The 19,639-nt window shown below is 36.2% G+C and overlaps 1 protein-coding gene across 5 annotated transcripts; it reads right to left on the bottom strand.

The window, feature by feature from the left end:
• Positions 1 to 1,388: 1,388 nt before the first annotated feature.
• On the bottom strand, positions 1,389 to 16,129 carry LOC127244181 (uncharacterized). Of its 5 annotated transcripts, none has more exons than XM_051264597.1 (9): positions 15,764 to 16,129; positions 4,217 to 4,358; positions 4,049 to 4,135; positions 3,206 to 3,333; positions 2,981 to 3,077; positions 2,842 to 2,919; positions 2,533 to 2,758; positions 1,746 to 1,969; positions 1,389 to 1,634 (listed from the first exon to the last, which is right to left on the bottom strand). In XM_051264597.1, exons 2-9 carry the CDS (start codon positions 4,313 to 4,315, stop codon positions 1,611 to 1,613), a joined length of 963 nt encoding a protein of 320 aa, XP_051120554.1. In that variant the 5' UTR covers positions 4,316 to 4,358; positions 15,764 to 16,129; the 3' UTR covers positions 1,389 to 1,610. The 5 variants fall into 5 exon arrangements, with proteins under 5 accessions (XP_051120554.1, XP_051120553.1, XP_051120557.1 ...); XM_051264596.1 differs by having other exon boundaries at positions 15,861 to 16,129; XM_051264600.1 differs by having other exon boundaries at positions 15,868 to 16,129.
• Between the last annotated feature and the right edge of the window lie 3,510 nt (positions 16,130 to 19,639).

Raw genomic sequence — 19,639 nt, 5'->3', positions numbered from 1 at the left:
TGGGGCTCTAAGTTGTTCAAGAATAGTGGCGTTGAGTCCTTTGTTCAGCGGGGAAGACGTTGACATATAGCAAGGAGCAAGGGGGGGTTATCCTGCACTTGGAAGAAGAAGTCAAGCTTGCTTTACCGAGAACTAGACTTTTGCTTTCGGGTGACAATTTTTATGCAAAGGACAGACACAAACGATTTTTATAACCCCATTGACTTGAATCATATTTTTTATGAAAACGATATTTTAGATGAATGAGTCAGAAAAAATGAATCTCAACTTATTCATGATAGTGATTTGAATTGGTTGGATGATGCTATTGATGAAAGTGAAGATGAAAGTCAAAGTCAAAGTAATGATCATAATAACATTATGTTTTTATCTCAATTCATAGCTGATAAAAAAAAAAAGGCCAAAGAGAAAGAATTAGAAAACAAATACGAAAAAAAAAAATCATATTAGAATCTTCGTCTTCATCAACTAATAGCGAAGATAAGAATAATAGCAACAATGATTATGATAACGATAATGGTGGTGGTAGTAGTGGGAACTATAGGGATAACCGATACTCAAGTGATATGAAATTGGCTCTAAGAAATGAAAATCGTTACGCTACCAAAAACACTGATCATGGATATTGTCCTGACATAGAAGTTCAAAAGAGATTTTCTAAATAGTTTAACGTGAAGATGATGTTTCAAATTTTTCAGATACCAGGAGATATTCTGGAATTCATCTCTATTACTCGGGATACAATTTATCTAATACATCTTGTTCATGTAGTATTGATGATCGTAGACACAATTATGGTTCATCAAATAGAAGCAATGATAGTATAGAATATCCAGGTTTTGGTGTATATGGAAGTTGTTCATTAATAGAAATTCAATGTGGTTCGAACATCTCCCATTATCCATCCAGAAAAAGGATATTCATACTATGACCGATCAACAAATGAAAATGATTTTAAATCTCCACGACATTCTACTTAGTATTGAATAGTAAATATAGATGTCTAATATAACCATAATTTAAACATCTTGTAAAATTTTATTTGGTATTTTTATTTCTAATTATTTTTATTTATATAAATACAGATGATAAAGATGAAATGTTACATTGACGGACACAAGTTACATCATATTTCTTTTTTATTAAAATAAATTTGTCAGTATAATGACAATATGCAAAATTATAAAATTTAGCATTTACATTCATATATGCATATATGCTAATTGAGTTAAAATATTATTATAATTGAGTTAAAATATTATTTGTTTTAAATTTTACTATAAATTATAATATACTTTTTTTAATATTGTATATTTTTAAAATTAATTATATTTATGATTTGATGCATTTTAATTACTTATTATTATTTAAAAAAAAAAATTCATATAAAAAAAAAATCATAATAAGCCAATATTTGACCCATGTATACCACCCTAATCCTCTACATCCAGAGTGGAGTGGTAGTTGTAATTCACCAGCAGAGAAAGAGAGAGAGAAATGACGTTGCTGTTACTTGGATATAATCTTGAAAGAATACAACACAACCAGTAATTGTGAATTCAATGCCTTCCCTCACCAAGATGGTTCTTCCTCGACCATTATCCATTTTGTCAGTAGGGTTGAAAGACGACGTGCTGAGAGGTATAATATATAAAAGATAAGTAATATACATCCTAAAAAGTACAGTAGATGACGTACATATATATATATATGTGTGTATATATCATGAATATATAATTTATTACCTTGATCTGTGTTCTGTTATAAGTGTAGGTAATGTGAACTAATCCATTGCTGTCCTGGATGACAGCCGGATAGGAAAATTCCATTCCCAGAGTCTCCTCCAGTGTGGCAACATCTCGCCATGAGTCACCATCATCTTCAGAGATGGCGACTTTAAGCACCTCCCGGGAAATTGTATTGTACGCAAGCACAAGCCGCCCGTCCCTCAGCTTAACTCCATCAATTCCTATGCATCCATAAACAAAGTGAACATTTTCAAGAATTAGAAATACCCCTCCCAGTCAGGAGGCTAATTACGATGACAAAAAAGAAGAGGCTTTTCAAAAGCTAGCTAAAATGCACATCAATATTATTTTCATCCTATATTTGAATGGATCTGAATGTGACCTTGACTGAGACCATAGATGGAGTTTTACTCTTCCTCAGGCTCAGGGAGATGTGAGGCTCCAGGGCTTTCTAACATATACAATACCACCGGACCGGTTTTCGTGCCTACTAGTGCAGTCAATACATTCACTAAAAGGAGATAATTTTACCTAGTATAATATTATTAGTTATTTCAGCACAATAAACTGATTTATACTGCACAACACATACTTCCATATAGCAATATACTGTGCTACATAGAATCGTGTAGATATGTTGTACTATATAGAAGCATATGCAGATTGTCTTGATTATATATGATAATTGAGTCAAATTAGTTTGTTACAACTATTCCAAGTTATTGGGTTACAACTAATGCACATCTTTTTTATGATCTGTTTGCAGGTTTATTTAGTTCACAACCTGAGTTTGGATTCGGAAGCTCAATAGGCATTGCATAGTCCCAGATGTGGCCTCCGTCGCGTGACTCTGAGATGCAAATTTTGTCAATTCCGGTGAAGGATCTCAACAGAACACGCAAATGTCCTTTTGCAGTCTTGTAAGGAACAGGTTGAATCACACTGAGTGGATTATCCTTAATATATATAGGCCCATACTTGCTCCATGAATAGCCCAAATCTTTAGTAATCTGCTGGTTTTGTATCATCAGATACATAGCATTAGAATTCACATTAGAAAAATATGCAAGGAAATGACATTGTATAGAACAACCTCCATCCAGGCACCCCATGAATTCCAGCTCTCGACAGAGGACCCGCAGAGCAAATCCCCATTTTCTAGCAATATGGGCTGCAGAGAAAATTATATATCTTGAATGGTTAAGAAATGGTTACAATGAATGCAGCGTTACCTTATTTTTTATTGGTCCCAATATGCCAGGAGGAAGCTGAATTCTCTCTGACCAAGTGACTCCACCATCGGAAGACCGCTTCATACACCCGCTCCATCTGTATCAGCAGCACATTTAAATGCAGAAATTTGAGGGCTTGATAATTAACTTTTGAACATCTCAAATTGTAAATTGTTTGGCAACAGAAAGGAAACAGAAGGAATTGCATATGAGTCTAAGACTAACTTTTGTACTTCTTGTCCGATTTTATAGAATAGCAGTAGCTCATTGCATGGGTGCTTAAACAACACGGGATTCCACATAGGAACATTAGGTTCTTCATCAGCAATCAAAGGAGAGTTCCAATGGCCATCCTGTCATTCAATTTTGTGTTGAAGAATAAAAATGCTGGTAGGTAGTGAATCGAGCAGAACAGTTACATAGATGCATATTCTAACACAGTATATCCTGCTATAGTACTACATTGAAATATGACTACAACTAAAACGATAACCTGACATCTTGCTAGAGAGAAAACAAGAAAACAATTTTCAGTTTTCAGGATTTACATTATATGCATACATAATTACACACACACACACACACACACACACACACACATATATATATATATAGTGGAAAGCAGATAGTTTAGCTACAAAGATTTAGGAAGAGAAAATTGAAACGCAACTACTGAGTACAGGACGTAGACCAAAAGAACCAAAATATTCCGACTGGCTTAGCTCAATAGATGGTAAGGTCAATAATTAGAGCCTTGTGCCAAGAACTCTTCTTCATTGTAGCTCCACATTTATCAAAAAATCTGTTCATATTGTTTCTAGTTCTAGGAACATGTTTAAAACTGATATTTGTTGCAACTTATTTATTTTCATTTACATTAATGTGTATATATATGACTTATCCGAACAATAACAAATCTTCTTCTCCTCTACATTTAAAACTGATATTTGTTGCAACTTATTTATTTTCATTTACATTAATGTGTATATATATGACTTATCCAAACAATAACAAATCTTCTTCTCCTCTACATCTATATATTATACAGAACTATGGTACATTATTCACCTTGTAATTCTGGATCCAAATTTTCACATCAGCCGCTCCCTCTGCTGTACCACCAAAATAAGCAACCAAGTAGTGATTTTTACCAACCTATAAGCACCCCAAATTCACTAATATTATGTATTTAGCAGATATGAAGACAATAACCAATATTCAATTCCTTCATGCTACCTCAACAATTGTTGAAGCATGGCAACTGTTAAAAGGGGCTGAGTTAGCAGAAAAAGTGAACTCCTCAATAAGTGGCACCCAAGAAACACTTGTTTTCATGTTTGAAAATGCAGTGCTGTTTGTTTGTATACTTGGTGCGTCTCTGTACAAAGTTAAAGGTTAAATTCTAACAAATTGATATTAATATAAAAAGTTCAAAACAAATGCTTTGCAGCATGCACATATAATAATGCATAAAGCTAAAAGAAGTCTCACTTTCACCAAAAGGTGGAGTTACTACTCTAATAATGCTTAAAGCTAAAAGAAGTCTCACTTTCACCGCCTTGTTAAAATTCCAGCTTGATTTTCCAAGATTAAAGAAACTTAGATAAGCCAATAGTTGAAACTTATTTTGATCCCTCGTAAAGTCCTTGGATAAGCACAGGTTCATCCTTCCACACATCCTTCAATTAAGTAAATTTTTATATTCATATATTCACAATCTTTTATCAAACTCTGCCTCGTTATTATCCATGACAAATTCTATCTGATACATGACAGATCGCATTTCATTGAACATTTTCAATTATTCTATTCATGACCGTAGCATGGGATGGATGATTGACAAAGAAATTGAGTTCCATGGACTGTATCACCTTGACCACCTTCCACCACCTTCAATCCCAATTGCATGTTTTACTGCTAGTTCCCCTCAAGTTCCCCTCAACTACTACACCAACAGTTGGGTCATTCGAGTCTCTCTAAATTGCGCCGGCTTGTTCCAAGCCTCTCTAGTTTATCTTTATTGTCTTGTAAGTCTTATCAGCTGGGAACACAAACTCGTGTTTTGTTTCCCTGGAAGATTAATAATCGGGTTGATATGCCTTTTGCTTTAGTTCACTCTAATATATGGAGCCTGTGTCGAACTACTTCTATATTTGGTTTTCAATACTTTGTTACTTTTGTTGATGATTTCTCAAGATATACTTGACTTTATTTGATGAAAGCTCATTCCGAACTATTTTCTGTATTTGTAACATTTTATGCTGAAATTCAAAATCAATTTAATGTCTCAATAAAATACTTCGGACTGATAATGCCATTGAAAATTTCTCTACTCTGAAATCTTCTCCACATTGGTAAAAATGACCACTATCATATTGCTTCTCAGTATTTTAATTGCAGAGGGCTTGTATCTGAAGCAGTTAGATGTTAAGACAACATTTTTACATGGTGATCTCTATGAGAATATAAACATGGTACAGCCTCAGGGGTTTCAGTTGCTGGCAAGGAGAATTTGGTTTGCAAACTGAAGAGAGCTTATATAATCCGAAACAAGCTCTCAAGCAGTGGTATATGAAGTTTGAAAACTTCATGATGAGTTGTCGAACGGGGTGCAAGAGATGCGAAATGGACCATTGCTGCTATGTGAAGAAGTTCAAGGGTTCATACATCATTCTACTTCTCGATGTGAATGATATATTGATAGCTGGTACAGACATAAGAGAAATCAGTAAGTTAAAGCAACATATGTCTGAGGCATTTGATATGAAAGATTTAGGTCTAGCCAAACAGATACTTGGGATGAGAATAATTAGAAACAAGGATGGCTCCCTGGCGCTATCTCAGGAGAAGTATATCGGGGAAATGTTAGAGAAGTTCAACATGAATAGTGAGAAGACTAAGCCGAGAAACACACATTTGGGAAGCCATTTCAAGTTAATCAAAGATCAATCTTTGAGAACAAAAAAGGAAAGGCAGATATGACTAAAGTCCATTATGCATCTGCAGTTGCCAACCTCATGTATGCGATGTTGTGCACGAGACCAGATCTCGCTCATGTAGTCGGGGTTGTTAGTCCCTACATGTCAAATTTAGGGAGAGAAGACTGGGAAGCCGTCAAGTGTATACTAAGGTATTTGAAGGGTACTTCCAAGATGAAGTTATGTTTCACAGAGGCAAAGATATGATTCTTAGCTTAGCCAACCTGGATAAACCTGGATGCACTCAATGTGGAGAACTAAGAGCTTATCTACTTAATATCTGATCGCCCCTTTAGCACACACCATCTGCTTCGAAATCTTAGACTTCCATCCTGGCCAATATGAAAATCTATTACTTCACCTTGTTGCACCCTCGTCGCCAAGTTGAGTAAGTCATCATCGTCAACTTGAGCTTCCCGAATCTCCCTCAAAATCTCGGGCTCAACCGACAAGGCACCCATATATCCCTCACTCACCTCAGGAGCCACTACCTCAAATTGTAGCTTTTTGAACTCGTGACACAACTTCATAGGTAATGCCACTACCTCAATGTCTTCATCGCTTGTGTGCGTTGAACATTTTTCCGGTAAAATTCTCTTTGCAATTGATAAGCATTTTGAATTTGTGAATTTTAGACTCGTTGTCATGAAGAAAATGCTTGACTTTATTGTTGGTTCGAAGTCTGATGCTACAAGACTTGCTTACCCCGCCTTGATTACGTTATTTTTCTCGGAGAATGGCATTGTTGCTGGCCCGAATGAGGATGTGTGCTCTATTCGCTCATATATGCCTCAGTCTAACTTGCAGCGCCTGTACAATGACTTCCGTGATGAAGCCCCGTTAGACCCTTCTGAGCAGATGCGAATGAGTCGCGAAATGCTGATGGAGGTAATGCGTGAAAACACCAACCTCTCGAACCAACTGCTTGAGCAATGGCGGAAAATTGGTAGAGCTTTGAGTTTGATACCTTCTGCCCTAGCTGCTCCCGTGGAGCTGGATACCGAAGAGACCCCATAGCTGCCTTTTTGGCAAATGCTGCAAGTCAGGGGGAGAGGACAAGCAACAACCAAAAGGAGGTGCTAGAAAAGAGGGGGAGGTATTTCATTTATTTTGCTCTGATTTTGCTATCTTCACTGCCTGTTATTATGAAAAGTACTGTGATGGACCGTGGATTGATTCCATTTTGAAGGCTGTCTGTAGCCTTGTTATTATGCTAGTATGTAATAACTAGATTGATGGACTGAATGGTGCATGAAGTATGATATTTTGCATGCTTGTGTTTAGACTTGTACCATATGCCAAAAAGGGGGAGATTGTTACAAAAGTACCATTTCTTGTTTTGGCTTATGCTATTAACTTTTTCAGGGTATCGAAACTCGAGGACGACCCAAATATGGAATGCAGCAGACTGTTGGTGAAGACTTTTTGTATTGTCTGTTTGTACCCCTTTTGCACTGGTTTTGTCAAGATATGGACTGTCAAACATAGGAGAATGTTCAGGGATAAGACAAAACAATGTTGCAGGTTTGTGGTGGCGCATTTAATTCCCCAACATTGGTTAGTCAACACTGCATTGAGACAGTGTGTTTGTATAAACAGACTGTGAAACAGTCTTGTGAGAAGAAAGTGAAAAATAGAGTGAAAAATCTAGTGAGAGAAAGATTGCATTTTCTCTTCATCTTTTCGTTTTCACTACTCCTTTGATCTGAAGAAGAATACGAGCTTTCATGGAGATTTGAAGCTCATCTGAAGAAGGAGAAAAAGGATTTCCAATAGGAGAAAAAGATCAACTTGTACCTGCTTACTCTCAGTTAGACTGGTAGTCTGCTAGGATTAGAACTGCGGTTTAATCCCTAGTTTCTTGTACATTACGATGTAAAGAAGACTGTAGGAGAGGATAGCTTTGGGTCCGTGTTTGTTGAGTCATTGAGTCCATTGTATACTTGGTGATAGGTTTAGTGAACGTCTCCTGGATTGGAATCCCCCAAATGTAGGTAGTTACACCTAACTAGGTTAACAAATCTTGTGTGTTGTTTGTTTTATGTTTGATCTTAGCCAGCCATAGGCAAGTATCTGTGACACACACAAGAGTTATAACCACGGAACAATACCACGTGTTTCCGAAGTGCAAACCCCTTGTGGTTTTCTATTTCCGCTGCCATTAGACTCGGAGGAGTGTTGGCCTCTTACTGTGTACGTGTTCCAGCTCATGTCTTTCCTCGTTTACCCAACACTTATAATCGGTGTAAATTTTGCAATGTACTCCATAAAGGTAATGTCGTCATATCTTAACAGCAAAAACTACAACCGCCATATCTTAAGAGCAAAAACTACAACCGCCATGTCCAAGTCGTGAATCGGATAGTTTTCTTCATGCAGTTTAAACTGCCTCGAAGTATATGCTATCACCCTTCCATCTTACATCAACACACACCTCAATCCACATCTTGATGCATCACAATATATATCAAACTCCCGTCCATCTATCAGTAACGCCAACACCTATGCAGCCATCAATTTCCATTTCAACTCTTGGAAAGCCTGCTCACATGAGTCATTCTAAATGACTTTGACATTTTTCTTCGACAATGATGTCAATGGTTTTGCCAATCGTGCAAATTCTTGCACAAACCTCCATAATACTTGGCCAATCCCAAGAAGCTCCTAATCTCTGTCTGGTCTATGGTCGGCGCCAATTTTCAATAGCATTCACCTTTGATGGGTCAACCGAAATACCATCATTCGAAATAACATGCCCCAAAAATGCTACTTCACTCGACTAAAATTCACACTTCGATAATTTAGCATACAACTGATGTTCCCTCAATACCTATAGCACTAATCTAAGGTGATTTGCATGATCCTCATCGCTGGAATAATACACCAAAATATCATCGATGAAGACCACAACAAACTTATCCAAATATGGTCTGAAAACTCTATTCATTAAGTCCATGAAGGAAGCTGGAGCATTCGTCAGCCTGAATGACATCAATGTAAATTCATAGTGCCCATAACGAGTCCGGAATGTTGTCTTTAGAATATCGCCATATCAAATCTGAACTTGATGATATCCCGACCTCAAATCTATTTTCGAAAAATGCTTGCTCATTTCAGTTGATCACTTATTCTTAACGTTAACTAGATTCAGTCCTCGATAATCAATGCACAATCGAAGGCTACCATTCTTTTTCTTAACAAACAAAATGGATGCTTCCCAAGGGAAGTTACTCGGCCGGATATACCCCTTATTCAACAGCTCTCAAAGTTACTCATTCAATTCGGCCAACTCCTTTGGTGCCATACGATACGGAGCCTTAGACACCGGTTCTGCTCCTGGAACTATATCAATTGTAAAATCTATCTTACGATGAGGCGGCATCCCCGGTATTTCATCAGGAAGTATATCCGCAAACTCATTCACCACCGGAATGCTCGAAAACTGACATTCATCACCCAAAACATCATGCACCTCACAAATGAACAACGGGTGACCCTTACGAGTTAACTCATGCAAAGAGACGGTGGACACCATCTTGATCGATGGGTAATAAAAAATCTCATCATACGCAACTTCTCTACATAAGGACTCTGAAGAAAGATCTTCCTCTCACCACAATCTATCCAGGCATGATAAGTGGCCAACCAATCCATACCCAAAATAATGTCGAAGTCCGCCAACTTAATCTTCAAAACACTAGTAGGAAACTCCACGCCTTCGATCATAATAGGCACTCCCACAAAAAGGCAATTACAAGGCAGTAGCACGCCTGAAGGTATCCTTATCTCTACCTAAATCTCTACTTGAGAATCCAACTTTAACTTCTTAACACATCTATTTGATATGAAAGAAATAGATGCATCAGAATTAAAGAGAATAACCACAGACAAATAGTTCACCAAGAACGTAGCAGTTAGGACGTCTCCCCAATTCTCCACGGCTTGACCTCTCATCATGACATTGATGTGACACTTTTGGCCACTCTTTTCTTCTCCTCTCGCATGTTGAGGTGCCACTGGCGGCATACGCCCCTGCTGCTACGGAGCCGGAGCCTTCTCGATCGCATGGGGAGCTACAATAACTTGGGACAAAACCTCTTGACATGTCCCGGCTCATGGCAATAATAACATATGACGGATGGACCATCACAATGAACTCCCAGATGAAACTTCCCACATCAGCTACAACCAGTTGCACCGCCATGATTCCCACTCGAATTCCCAGGAGTGAATTTAGGACGAGATGCATAAAGCGCACAAGAGAATCTCTCCGATTGACCCTTTTGCGGATGGTTTTCCATCTGTCCATCATCTTCCCTTTTGTTTTATCCGTCTCGTGGATTCCATTTCTCCGCTCATCATAAGATATCCGATTCGCCCGATAGATATTAGCCGTTTTTTCGTAGGCCTCCTGAAGGGTCATCACACTGAAGTCGACTAAGAACCGTTGAAGGTCCCGGTTCAACCCAATGACAAACTTCGTCAACTTACAATAGTCATTCGCCGCCAAATCCGGAGCATAGGCAGCCAGCTCATTAAAACACGTGAAGTACTCCTCCACTGTCATATTACCCTGAACCAAAGCACTAAATTCATCCTCTTTCGCTCTCTGAAGGTGTTGGGGATAATAACGCACGTCTTTATCATCCCCTTAAAGGTCTCCCACGGTAATCGAACAAAGCTATTCCAGGAAGCTTTCTCATTATTCCACCACTTTTTGACCAATCCTTCTAAGTAGTACGCATCAATCATAGTCTGATAGGAACAAGAACACAATTTAATAGAAATAAGAGCCAATTTTATTACTCAGAGTTTTGGGATTGCCTACTCTCAACTTCTTCAGACTTAGGTGCCATAGAAGGCTGACAAGCACGCCTAGGGGGCATATCCTAATCAAAACTAGAAGATTCAACCAACTCTAACTAATCATCTAGCATAACTAACACACATAAGCACAAAAAATAAACATAAAATGCAATACATGCCATGAATGCGTTCAAATCCAACTAAACCCGCAATTTAATTGATTTTAGAAATTTCGAAATCTTTCAAGTTTGATTAACCAAGAAGCATGAGCCTTTAACCTAGACTCTGATATCACTGTAACAGCCCGGTCAGCTCAAGCATCACCGTCACGCTACACCGGAAGACTTGTTCATTAACCAACGAACCTCACGTTGTAACGCTAAGACTAAAAATACCCAACATAAGCTAGTAATTAGAAATTTAAAACTTATAAGGTAAAGCGCAACGACTTATCATATAACGAAATAAAGTTCGAGTCGAAAGCTTAAACCAAAAAGTTGTTCAAAACGCTTTAATTCTTAAAAACATTAGTATTTCAAAAGCATCCTAAGAGATGAGATAATCCTAATTTCCCCCGATGGATCATGCGATGTGGATGCATCAATTAAGCTTAGAGAAAGCACCATCACCTACAAAAAGTTTGTAAAAATGGGGTCAATACGACGGTTGAGTAAGCACAATTAATCCAAGGATAAATTAATTCGAAATATGCCATTATTCACGAGTAAATACCACAAATTCATTTGAAGAAGATAATTTGGATGAAATGTCACATATCACATAAGGACACTCCCACACACAAGTCTTTTAGTGTTTTCCTTATCTTTCTCTTTCATTCTCAAGTAATTGCGATGAATATATCACGAAGAAAACTCCACTAGACTTTAATTAGGGCCGGCTTGACCCAGTTTTCCAACCTTATTACTTCGCTTGACATGTCACATAACTACATATAACAAATATAGGGTCACAACCCTCAAGAAAAGCTCCACAATAGGTACATAAGGATTCGAAACCAAAGTACACATAAGTCAACAAATTTATTAGTTTGCAAGGGACACCAAACGGCCAAACCTGCTAGTCTCCAATATAACATACCAAGAGGGTCCACCTCTCCATCACGAATGACGGTCTAAAGACCATTTCATCGTGAATGACGGGCACCTCGGAATCACCTAAAAGGGAACTCGCCATTTCGATCGCACGACCTAGCCCATTCGCGTTTTAGTTCGAGGTTAGCTAGTTATCCTAAAATACCGGTATGCCCTCACGTGTTTGCAAGGTACAAAGGTGAAAGGCTACGGCTTATCATCCCAAACAATCTTGACCCAATACTCAACATGCTAGTAGGCAAATCTTAAAAAGAGTTTTCAACCCAAAACATCCCATTTGCCAAAATTTAACCAACCAATCAATAAAAGCATCAGCCAAATAACCATGTTTTGCAACATAAGTGAAACTTAAACAAGAGCTTTCAAATTTTGCTCATAAAACATTCTTTTTGTCCAACAACATTTTCATTTAATAACCAAGCAAGAAATAGAGTATTAAAAATCCAACAAGTTCAGTACAATCTCACTTTATTTTTGTCAAATAACCACTTGGACAATATATCCATCCAAATAGGCACAATCTAGATCCAAAAATCATAATATTTAAAATAGTCGCACATCATTTTTCCAAAATTAATAAACTAGGTTAGGGCAAAAGTTAGGTTTTCAAACCCATTCACAAATTTTACAATTTTCAACGTAAAATACCATAATAATCTTCACATAAATCCTAAAAAACAATATAATCAATTTTCTAAAAAATATTAGCAAAATCTAACACATTTAGAACAAACCCATTTAAAATAATTTTAAAAATATCACAAGAAATCAACAAATGTGTCTAGAAATTATAACAGATCATTTATCTAAGATTAATCCTACTTAATTTAAAAGAAGAAACCAAATGGAGAAGAAAAATTCCACGGAGAAAAAAGAGAATTGTTGGGCGACCGGCTAGAACTGGAGCTGAAGGAGAAACACACTTCTGTCTGTTCTCTGCCCTCTCTCTATTCTCTATAATTAACACAATAGACTTGGGCCCTTTTAATTTTTTTGGGCCCAAAATAGGCCAAAATACAAATATATTTACTACAACACTTAAATTAAATCTCTTCAACTCCTAAACATATCACATAAGCCAAAAATAAATTAAGTCAAAAATAAAATTGTCCGACTTCGGCCGGGACTCTAACAAGTTCCAGCGAACTTCTGACAATTATTTTACAGGGTATTACATGGTTTACGAGTGAAGTTAAAAAGGGATCCTACGATCTGCCGAGTTATGGGCGACCACCAAGTGGATGCAGAGTTAACAAAGAGTTTGGAGTTACTGGTGGGACTGGTGTTTGAGCCCGAGAAGAAAGGAGAAAGGAGTGCATGAAGAGGTTAAATAGGTAGGGCAATCATTGATGATGTGACTTGGATAAGTAAAGCTAGTGTCCATAGTCAATTTCCGGACTTCAACCTAGAGTAGAAGGTTTTCTAAAAGGAGGATGGAGTTGATAGGGAGAATGAACAAGAGCTCAGGAACAAAGAAGGGACAAAGCCCCTATTGGTGTACTGAAGGTGGGGACGAGCTTATGCTTGCATTTGCAAGCTTGGGATTTTATTTATCAACCTTCTAATATTTATTTGGTTCAGCTTTTAATTGTGGACTTTAATTATTGTGTTGGGTTTATTTTATTTATTCACTTCGGATTCCATGTCAGCACATATAAATAAACTAAGCAACACAAACACAACAACACATGATAAAATAGTTAGCGCAATATATTATTGATTTCAGTACAAAAAATATATATATACAACACAATACAAGATATAAATTGCACAACACATGCTTTTATATAGCTGATCATGTAATATACTATATAGAATCATGTGCTATCTGCATGGATCTGTTGTCTTGATTCAGGTAAATCGGTTAGATGGACTAATTCTAGTTTTAGTAAGTAGGGTTTAGACGGTGGTATTTAAGGAGTAGCTAGGGTTTTGAAGCAGAATTCTGAATCTTGCAAATAAAATAGTCTTGGGGCTTTTGGGCAAATGCTTGATTCCGTTTGATTGGGTATACGATTGATATCATTTATTAATCTTATCTACTTACTTTATTTCTATCATATCTTGCTACCAAGCCAAAGCCTGAATTAATCCTACAAAGGAAAATCAATGATCCCTTCCACCGGTCAAAGCTGACATCAAACAGAAAACATGACAGTGTCCCTAACCTAGATTAACTCTTATGTATACTTGAAGTAGGTGTGCCACATATATATATATATATTGGGGACTCATGTTTGCGAATAATAATTAATAGCTACGTTTCCCTAACAGTTCGAGCTTTTAGGTGAAACGACCATTCTGCATCCGACATATGCGGCATATGCATGTGCAAGTTTCGCAGACCCCACTTGCGGCATATGCATGTGCAAGTTTCGCAGACTCCACTTGCACCTGAGGAGGCATGTTAAGGACTCCCGTTTGCGAATAAATAATTAATGACTACGTTTTCATGACACGGTCATTCTGCATCCGACAATATATATGGTCAATTTATATGGATTCACTCGTTCCTTTCTTCCTCGTCTAGCAAAAATTTAATATTTACTAACCTCAAATCATATTTAATGACGGTGCTTAAAAAAAATTCCAATTTTACAAACTTCCGAAGCATGAAATCCAACTTCATCCCATATTACTGTTCTGCCAAAGCTTTTCAAGCTCAACTAATATATTTAAAAGAAGACATCCTTTGCAATGAAAATACAATTGAAGCCCCAAACCTTCCTCAGAAAATAGAATGATCGTAAATGTAGAAGAAAACGATGATGTAAGGATGGTGAAGAAATCATCTGGGTGTACTTGGGTAGGGATCATAATGTTGGTCCAAGATGGAGAAAGAACACAAATGTAATTATTAATGCTTCAAACTTGGAAGACAATGTCAACAACGATGCAATGGTGTAGGAATTGGGACTTTGCTATTTTAAATTGCTTCCTCACTCACCGTGGCATTTAGGTAGTTTATGAGGTTTATCTATTCTACCTTAGGCCCTTCTTCATTTCAAGTTGTACAGAATTGGGATTGAGAATGAACAAACAGCTCGCTAGGTATGATTTCACCCATTTAAATTAGTTTTAGGCCTTGTTGGATCCAAAGATATGGATTTGAAATAAACGGCTTTGTATTGCATTGAATTTGAAATAAATAGAAATTTACTTCCATTGTATGCATCTTATCAGCACCAAAATGAACTTTGCAAACATATCAGCACCAACAAAAAAAAGCATAAAAATAAGAATAACATGGGTGTGAATATGATTGGAAATATTATGAACTGGACTTCAATCCCCAACCAATATAAATCCATCCTTAACCAAAACCAACAATGATTCTGAGGATATGATTTAAAATTCATTTAGCTCAAATTCTCCCAATCAAAGATGCCCGAAGGAACATGGATACAGAACTAAGCAAAACAAGATTTTAAGATAGAATAGAATCTAAGGTTGACTTCACCCCATAAGAACACTTCAGGAAGAAACATAAGCGACATGAAAAGCAATACAATCCCTAGTTACCTTTTAGAAATAATATGAGCTGGTTGAACAGAAATATTTCCAATTAAAACAAGCAAACACCCAGAAATCATTTTCCCCATTTTTCCACGAAAAAAGAACCTATCAATATTTCTTTGCCCTATAAATACCAACTATATAGCTGCTGTTTGTGAGTGAATACTTCTAAAATGACATCAATTAATAAACGACAATGAGCAACCTACTACTCCAACTATAACACAATAAAATTAATTCAAAACCTCAAATGAAGATAGGCAGAGCACTGGAAAATATTGCCGGTTAAAAAGATATGACAATGAAAATAAACTAGTCAACTCAAATGGTGTGTTTCAGAATAATGTGTTTAAATTTAAGCCCTCACTCACCTAATATTTTGTAGGAAACTTGAACTGAGAAGTTGAGATATGCTGAAATGCTGTAAATCGAAATCAAGTCAACATCGAAGAGAAACTTGATCGCTACCTGCTACCTGGCTGTTACTGGGTGTAGACTGGCCCATTCCGATTCGAACTGTCGGTTCGAACCGCCGGTTCGTCGGTTTTCGAACCGGCGGTTATGGTTCAAACGATTTGAACCGACCGTTTGTTTGTTTTTCTTAAATCACGGCGCAGGCGGTCAGCAGAGCAGATAGAAGAAGAAGAAGAAAGGAGAAAAGAAGGAGGAGGAGGAGGGGAAGAAGAAAAAAGAGGAGAACCTGTCAACCTGGTGCGCGGCTGGACGGTTGGGTGTGTAAATGTTGATTTGGGTAAAAATTAAAATTGTGTGTTTATTTTATTATAATAATAATAATATATTTATAAATAAATTTATCAAGAGCCTTTTCTTTAAAGGGATTTGTTTTGAATTTTGATGTTTTTATTATGTTTAGGTTTGGTTGAGATTAAAAGAGTTTTGATTTGTATTGATTCGATGGATAATGAATAAAATAATATAAATATGTATTAAATTTAATTGATAAAATTTATATTATACCCTACGTATATATATTTAATTTTTTTATTTATATTATAGAAATATTTATTGTCTACAAAATGATATATATATGTTATATATTTTTTATCTTATAATTATTATAAATATTAAATAAATATTATATTTTAAAAAAATTATATATAAAAAAATGATGGAGCAACTTTTGCTGCAATCTGCAGCAGTTGACTCTGCTAGGGGGAGCAAATTCGGTTTGGACGAAAATACTGTGCAAACGGCGGCATCGGCTCTGCTGTCCCACGTGTCTCTCCAATAAGGAGGCGAGGTGTGTTCTATTTATTTTATTTTATTATTTTATTAAAAATAAGTAAATTAAATAAAAAGTTTTAGTATTTCATTGCACATTGGTCCTCTATTTTGGGTCTTAAATTTTTTTCTTCTTCTCAGAGTTTAATGATTTGCGCTGTCCTTTTACCTATTTCTTCCAATTATTCTCATTTTTTCCCACTCCAGCCTTCGTCGGATTTCCCTGCCCGCAGAAGTCGTCAAATAGCGCATTTCTTCTCACCGAACAGTCGCCCGCCAAAATCGCCAAACAGCCCCTTCTTGCCGAGCAGCCACCCTCATGATCGGCCGCCTTTCATTTCTTCACACTTCCCTCCGAATTGAGTCCCCGTTGGCATCGTCCCATTTTCTAGGTATAGGTTGTTATTTTTGGGCTAATCTCAACATTTGAAGTAGCTATTTCAAAATTATTTATAGTTGTAGTTGTGGTTTTTTGGTTGTAGTTGTGGTTTTTTTGTTGTAGTTGTGGTTTTTTGTTTAGATTGTTAGTTCACAACATGAGATTTTGTCTACGATTGAATAAATAAATTGTGATTCGCTTAACAGGTATAAAAATTGATGAATTTGAGATGACTATATCTTCATCATCTCATGGATTAGATTTCAAAAATACAGAAAATAAGTTTGAATGTGTTGATGTAGATAGAACAACGACAATGAGAAATCCTAAAATTAGAATGGTATTTGATAAAGAGGAAGAAGCCTATTAGTATTATTTAGGTTATGCTAAAGAAATAGGTTTTGGAATCAAAATGCACAAGATGCATAAATAAATAAAAAAAAAAAAGGGTAATATAACATCCAGAATATTTGCTAGGTTTTGGAATCAAAATGCACAAGATGCATAAAGAGAAAAAAAAAAAAAAAAAAAAAAAAAAAAAAAAAAAAAAGGTAATATAACATCCAGAATATTTGCTTGTAGTGCTGAAGAGAAACGGGAGGAGGATAAGAGAAGGGAAAATGTGAAAGCTCCACGACCAATAACAAGATTTGATTGCATGGCTAGAATACAAATTTGTGTGAGAGAGAATTCAAAATATGAAGTTGTCGAGTTCATTTCAGAACATACTCATCATCTTACAAGTCCCCGGAAAAGCCATATGTTTTGGTCACATAGGAGGATTACTGATGCTCATGCGGCGCAAATTGAGATGGCAGAATGTGTGGGACTTACCCCAAAAGCCTCACATGATCTCATGGTTAAAGAAATTGGCGGCCGTGACAACTTAGGATTTACGAGACAAGATCATAAGAATTTGCGTACGAAAAGAACAAAAGATATAAAAGTTGGAGATACCGGTGGAGTGCTTGAGTCTTTGCAAGGGATGCAAAGTAAAGATCCAAATTCTTCATATTCCATTCAAGTGGACGAGGATGACATGATAACTAATATATTTTGGGCAGACAGTAGAATGAAAACAAACTATGCTTATTTTGGAGATGTTGTGAGTTTCGACACAATATACAGAAAGAATAGAGAAAGTCGGCCTTTTGCATTATTTGTTGGTGTCAATCACCATAGACAAACAATAATTTTTGGTGCTTCACTTTTATACATGAAACAATTCCTTCATTTGAATGGCTTTTTGATATGTTTGTACGCACCATGGGTGAAAAAAAACCTACCACAATTCTTACATATCAAGATCATGCAATGGCGAATGCATTGACTACAAGATGGCCCGAGACTTGTCACAAGTTATGTATTTGGCATATATATCAAACTGTTGCAATACATTTAGGTGGGATATTTGAAAAATATAATGATTTTGCACATGATTTTGGGAGGTGCATTTATGACTGTGAAGAAGATGATGAATTTCTACACGAATGGAATAAAATGTTGGTGAAAAGTATGATATATTAGAGAATGAATGGTTGAAGAAGTTGTTTAGAGTAAAAGAGAAATGGGCTTTGGTTTATGGACGTCAATTTTTCTGTGCTGATATTACTACGACACAATGTAGTGAGGGTATTAATAGTGTCATCAAAAGGTATGTAAGTTCTAAGAATCCTTTACGAAGTCTTCCATGTGATTAGCGATTTATTTTATTCCGTCCGTTCAGGTTTTTGCAAAGAATGATAACAAATGATAAATATCTAGAAACATGACAAAGTGAGAGCCAACAAGTTCAAATTGACAGCGTGTTATTTATGATGTTGAATGATGTTTAGTTTAACAATAATTTTATGAAATGCTATTTGTGCTTTGGGAGATTGCATCATCTATAATTTTATTGGGAATTACTAATTTAACTCTCGTATGAGAATATTAAGTAATGTCAATTTGTTGAAACAAATAAATAGTCTAACCTGGTAAATTTAGTGGAATTTTCTTTGGTTTAAATAATGTTTAGTGTAGTTAATAAATACTTTTATGGGATGCTATTTGTACATTAGTTGTCATTCTTTTGTCTTCTTTTCTATTTTGAGATGGTAGTTAACAACAACAGATTAATACATCTTGGATTGGTCTGTTGGACTCACCTTTCGAATTTTGTTTATGAACCGTGTTTTTGGGTTGTTGTCTTTGCTGCCACTTTAAGTATAACATATTTTGTAGACGATTGTGGTATTTCAGTGCATTTTTTAGTTGTTGATCGTGTTGCTGCTTGAAAATTTGAAGAATCGAGATGGGCACTCACTTATTTACAAATATTTGTAATGAATTTGCATTTACCCGTGGCGTTGTACCTCCACTTGCAATTATATATATCTAATAATTTTCAGTTTTTTGAATTGATATTTCTTTAATCTTGCTTGCCTGTGATAGAGAATGATTATGGTCTCATATTTTCCGGACAGTAACATCTACTTCAATCTTTCATTTCATTTAGTTGTTGTTGTTTGTCTATTGCCAATTTTTTTAAAAAAAAAAAAATTGCAAAATCTTATTTAAAATAGACAATAAATAATCAACTAATTGCTAAGTAATCACAAACTCAAAAGCCGAGTTTTTAGAACAA

Source organism: Andrographis paniculata, unplaced genomic scaffold (assembly GCF_009805555.1).
Source record: "Andrographis paniculata isolate CXL003 unplaced genomic scaffold, ASM980555v1 Contig9END, whole genome shotgun sequence".
NCBI classification, from domain to species: Eukaryota; Viridiplantae; Streptophyta; class Magnoliopsida; order Lamiales; family Acanthaceae; genus Andrographis; species Andrographis paniculata.
The sequence above is the reverse complement of the archived record's forward strand: the minus strand, read 5'-3'. Positions and strand labels throughout refer to the sequence as shown.

Bases quoted from the DNA above. Each gene is read 5' to 3' on its own strand.
- LOC127244181 (XM_051264595.1), bottom strand. From the start codon at position 15,478: ATGGGGAAAATGATTTCTGGGTGTTTGCTTGTTTTAATTGGAAATATT. The intron at 4,136-4,216 runs GTAGCATGAAGG...GGGTGCTTATAG, and splicing joins ATGCTTCAACAATTGTTGAG to GTTGGTAAAAATCACTACTT. The intron at 3,334-4,048 runs GTGAATAATGTA...ATTGAATGACAG, and splicing joins TTTGGATCCAGAATTACAAG to GATGGCCATTGGAACTCTCC.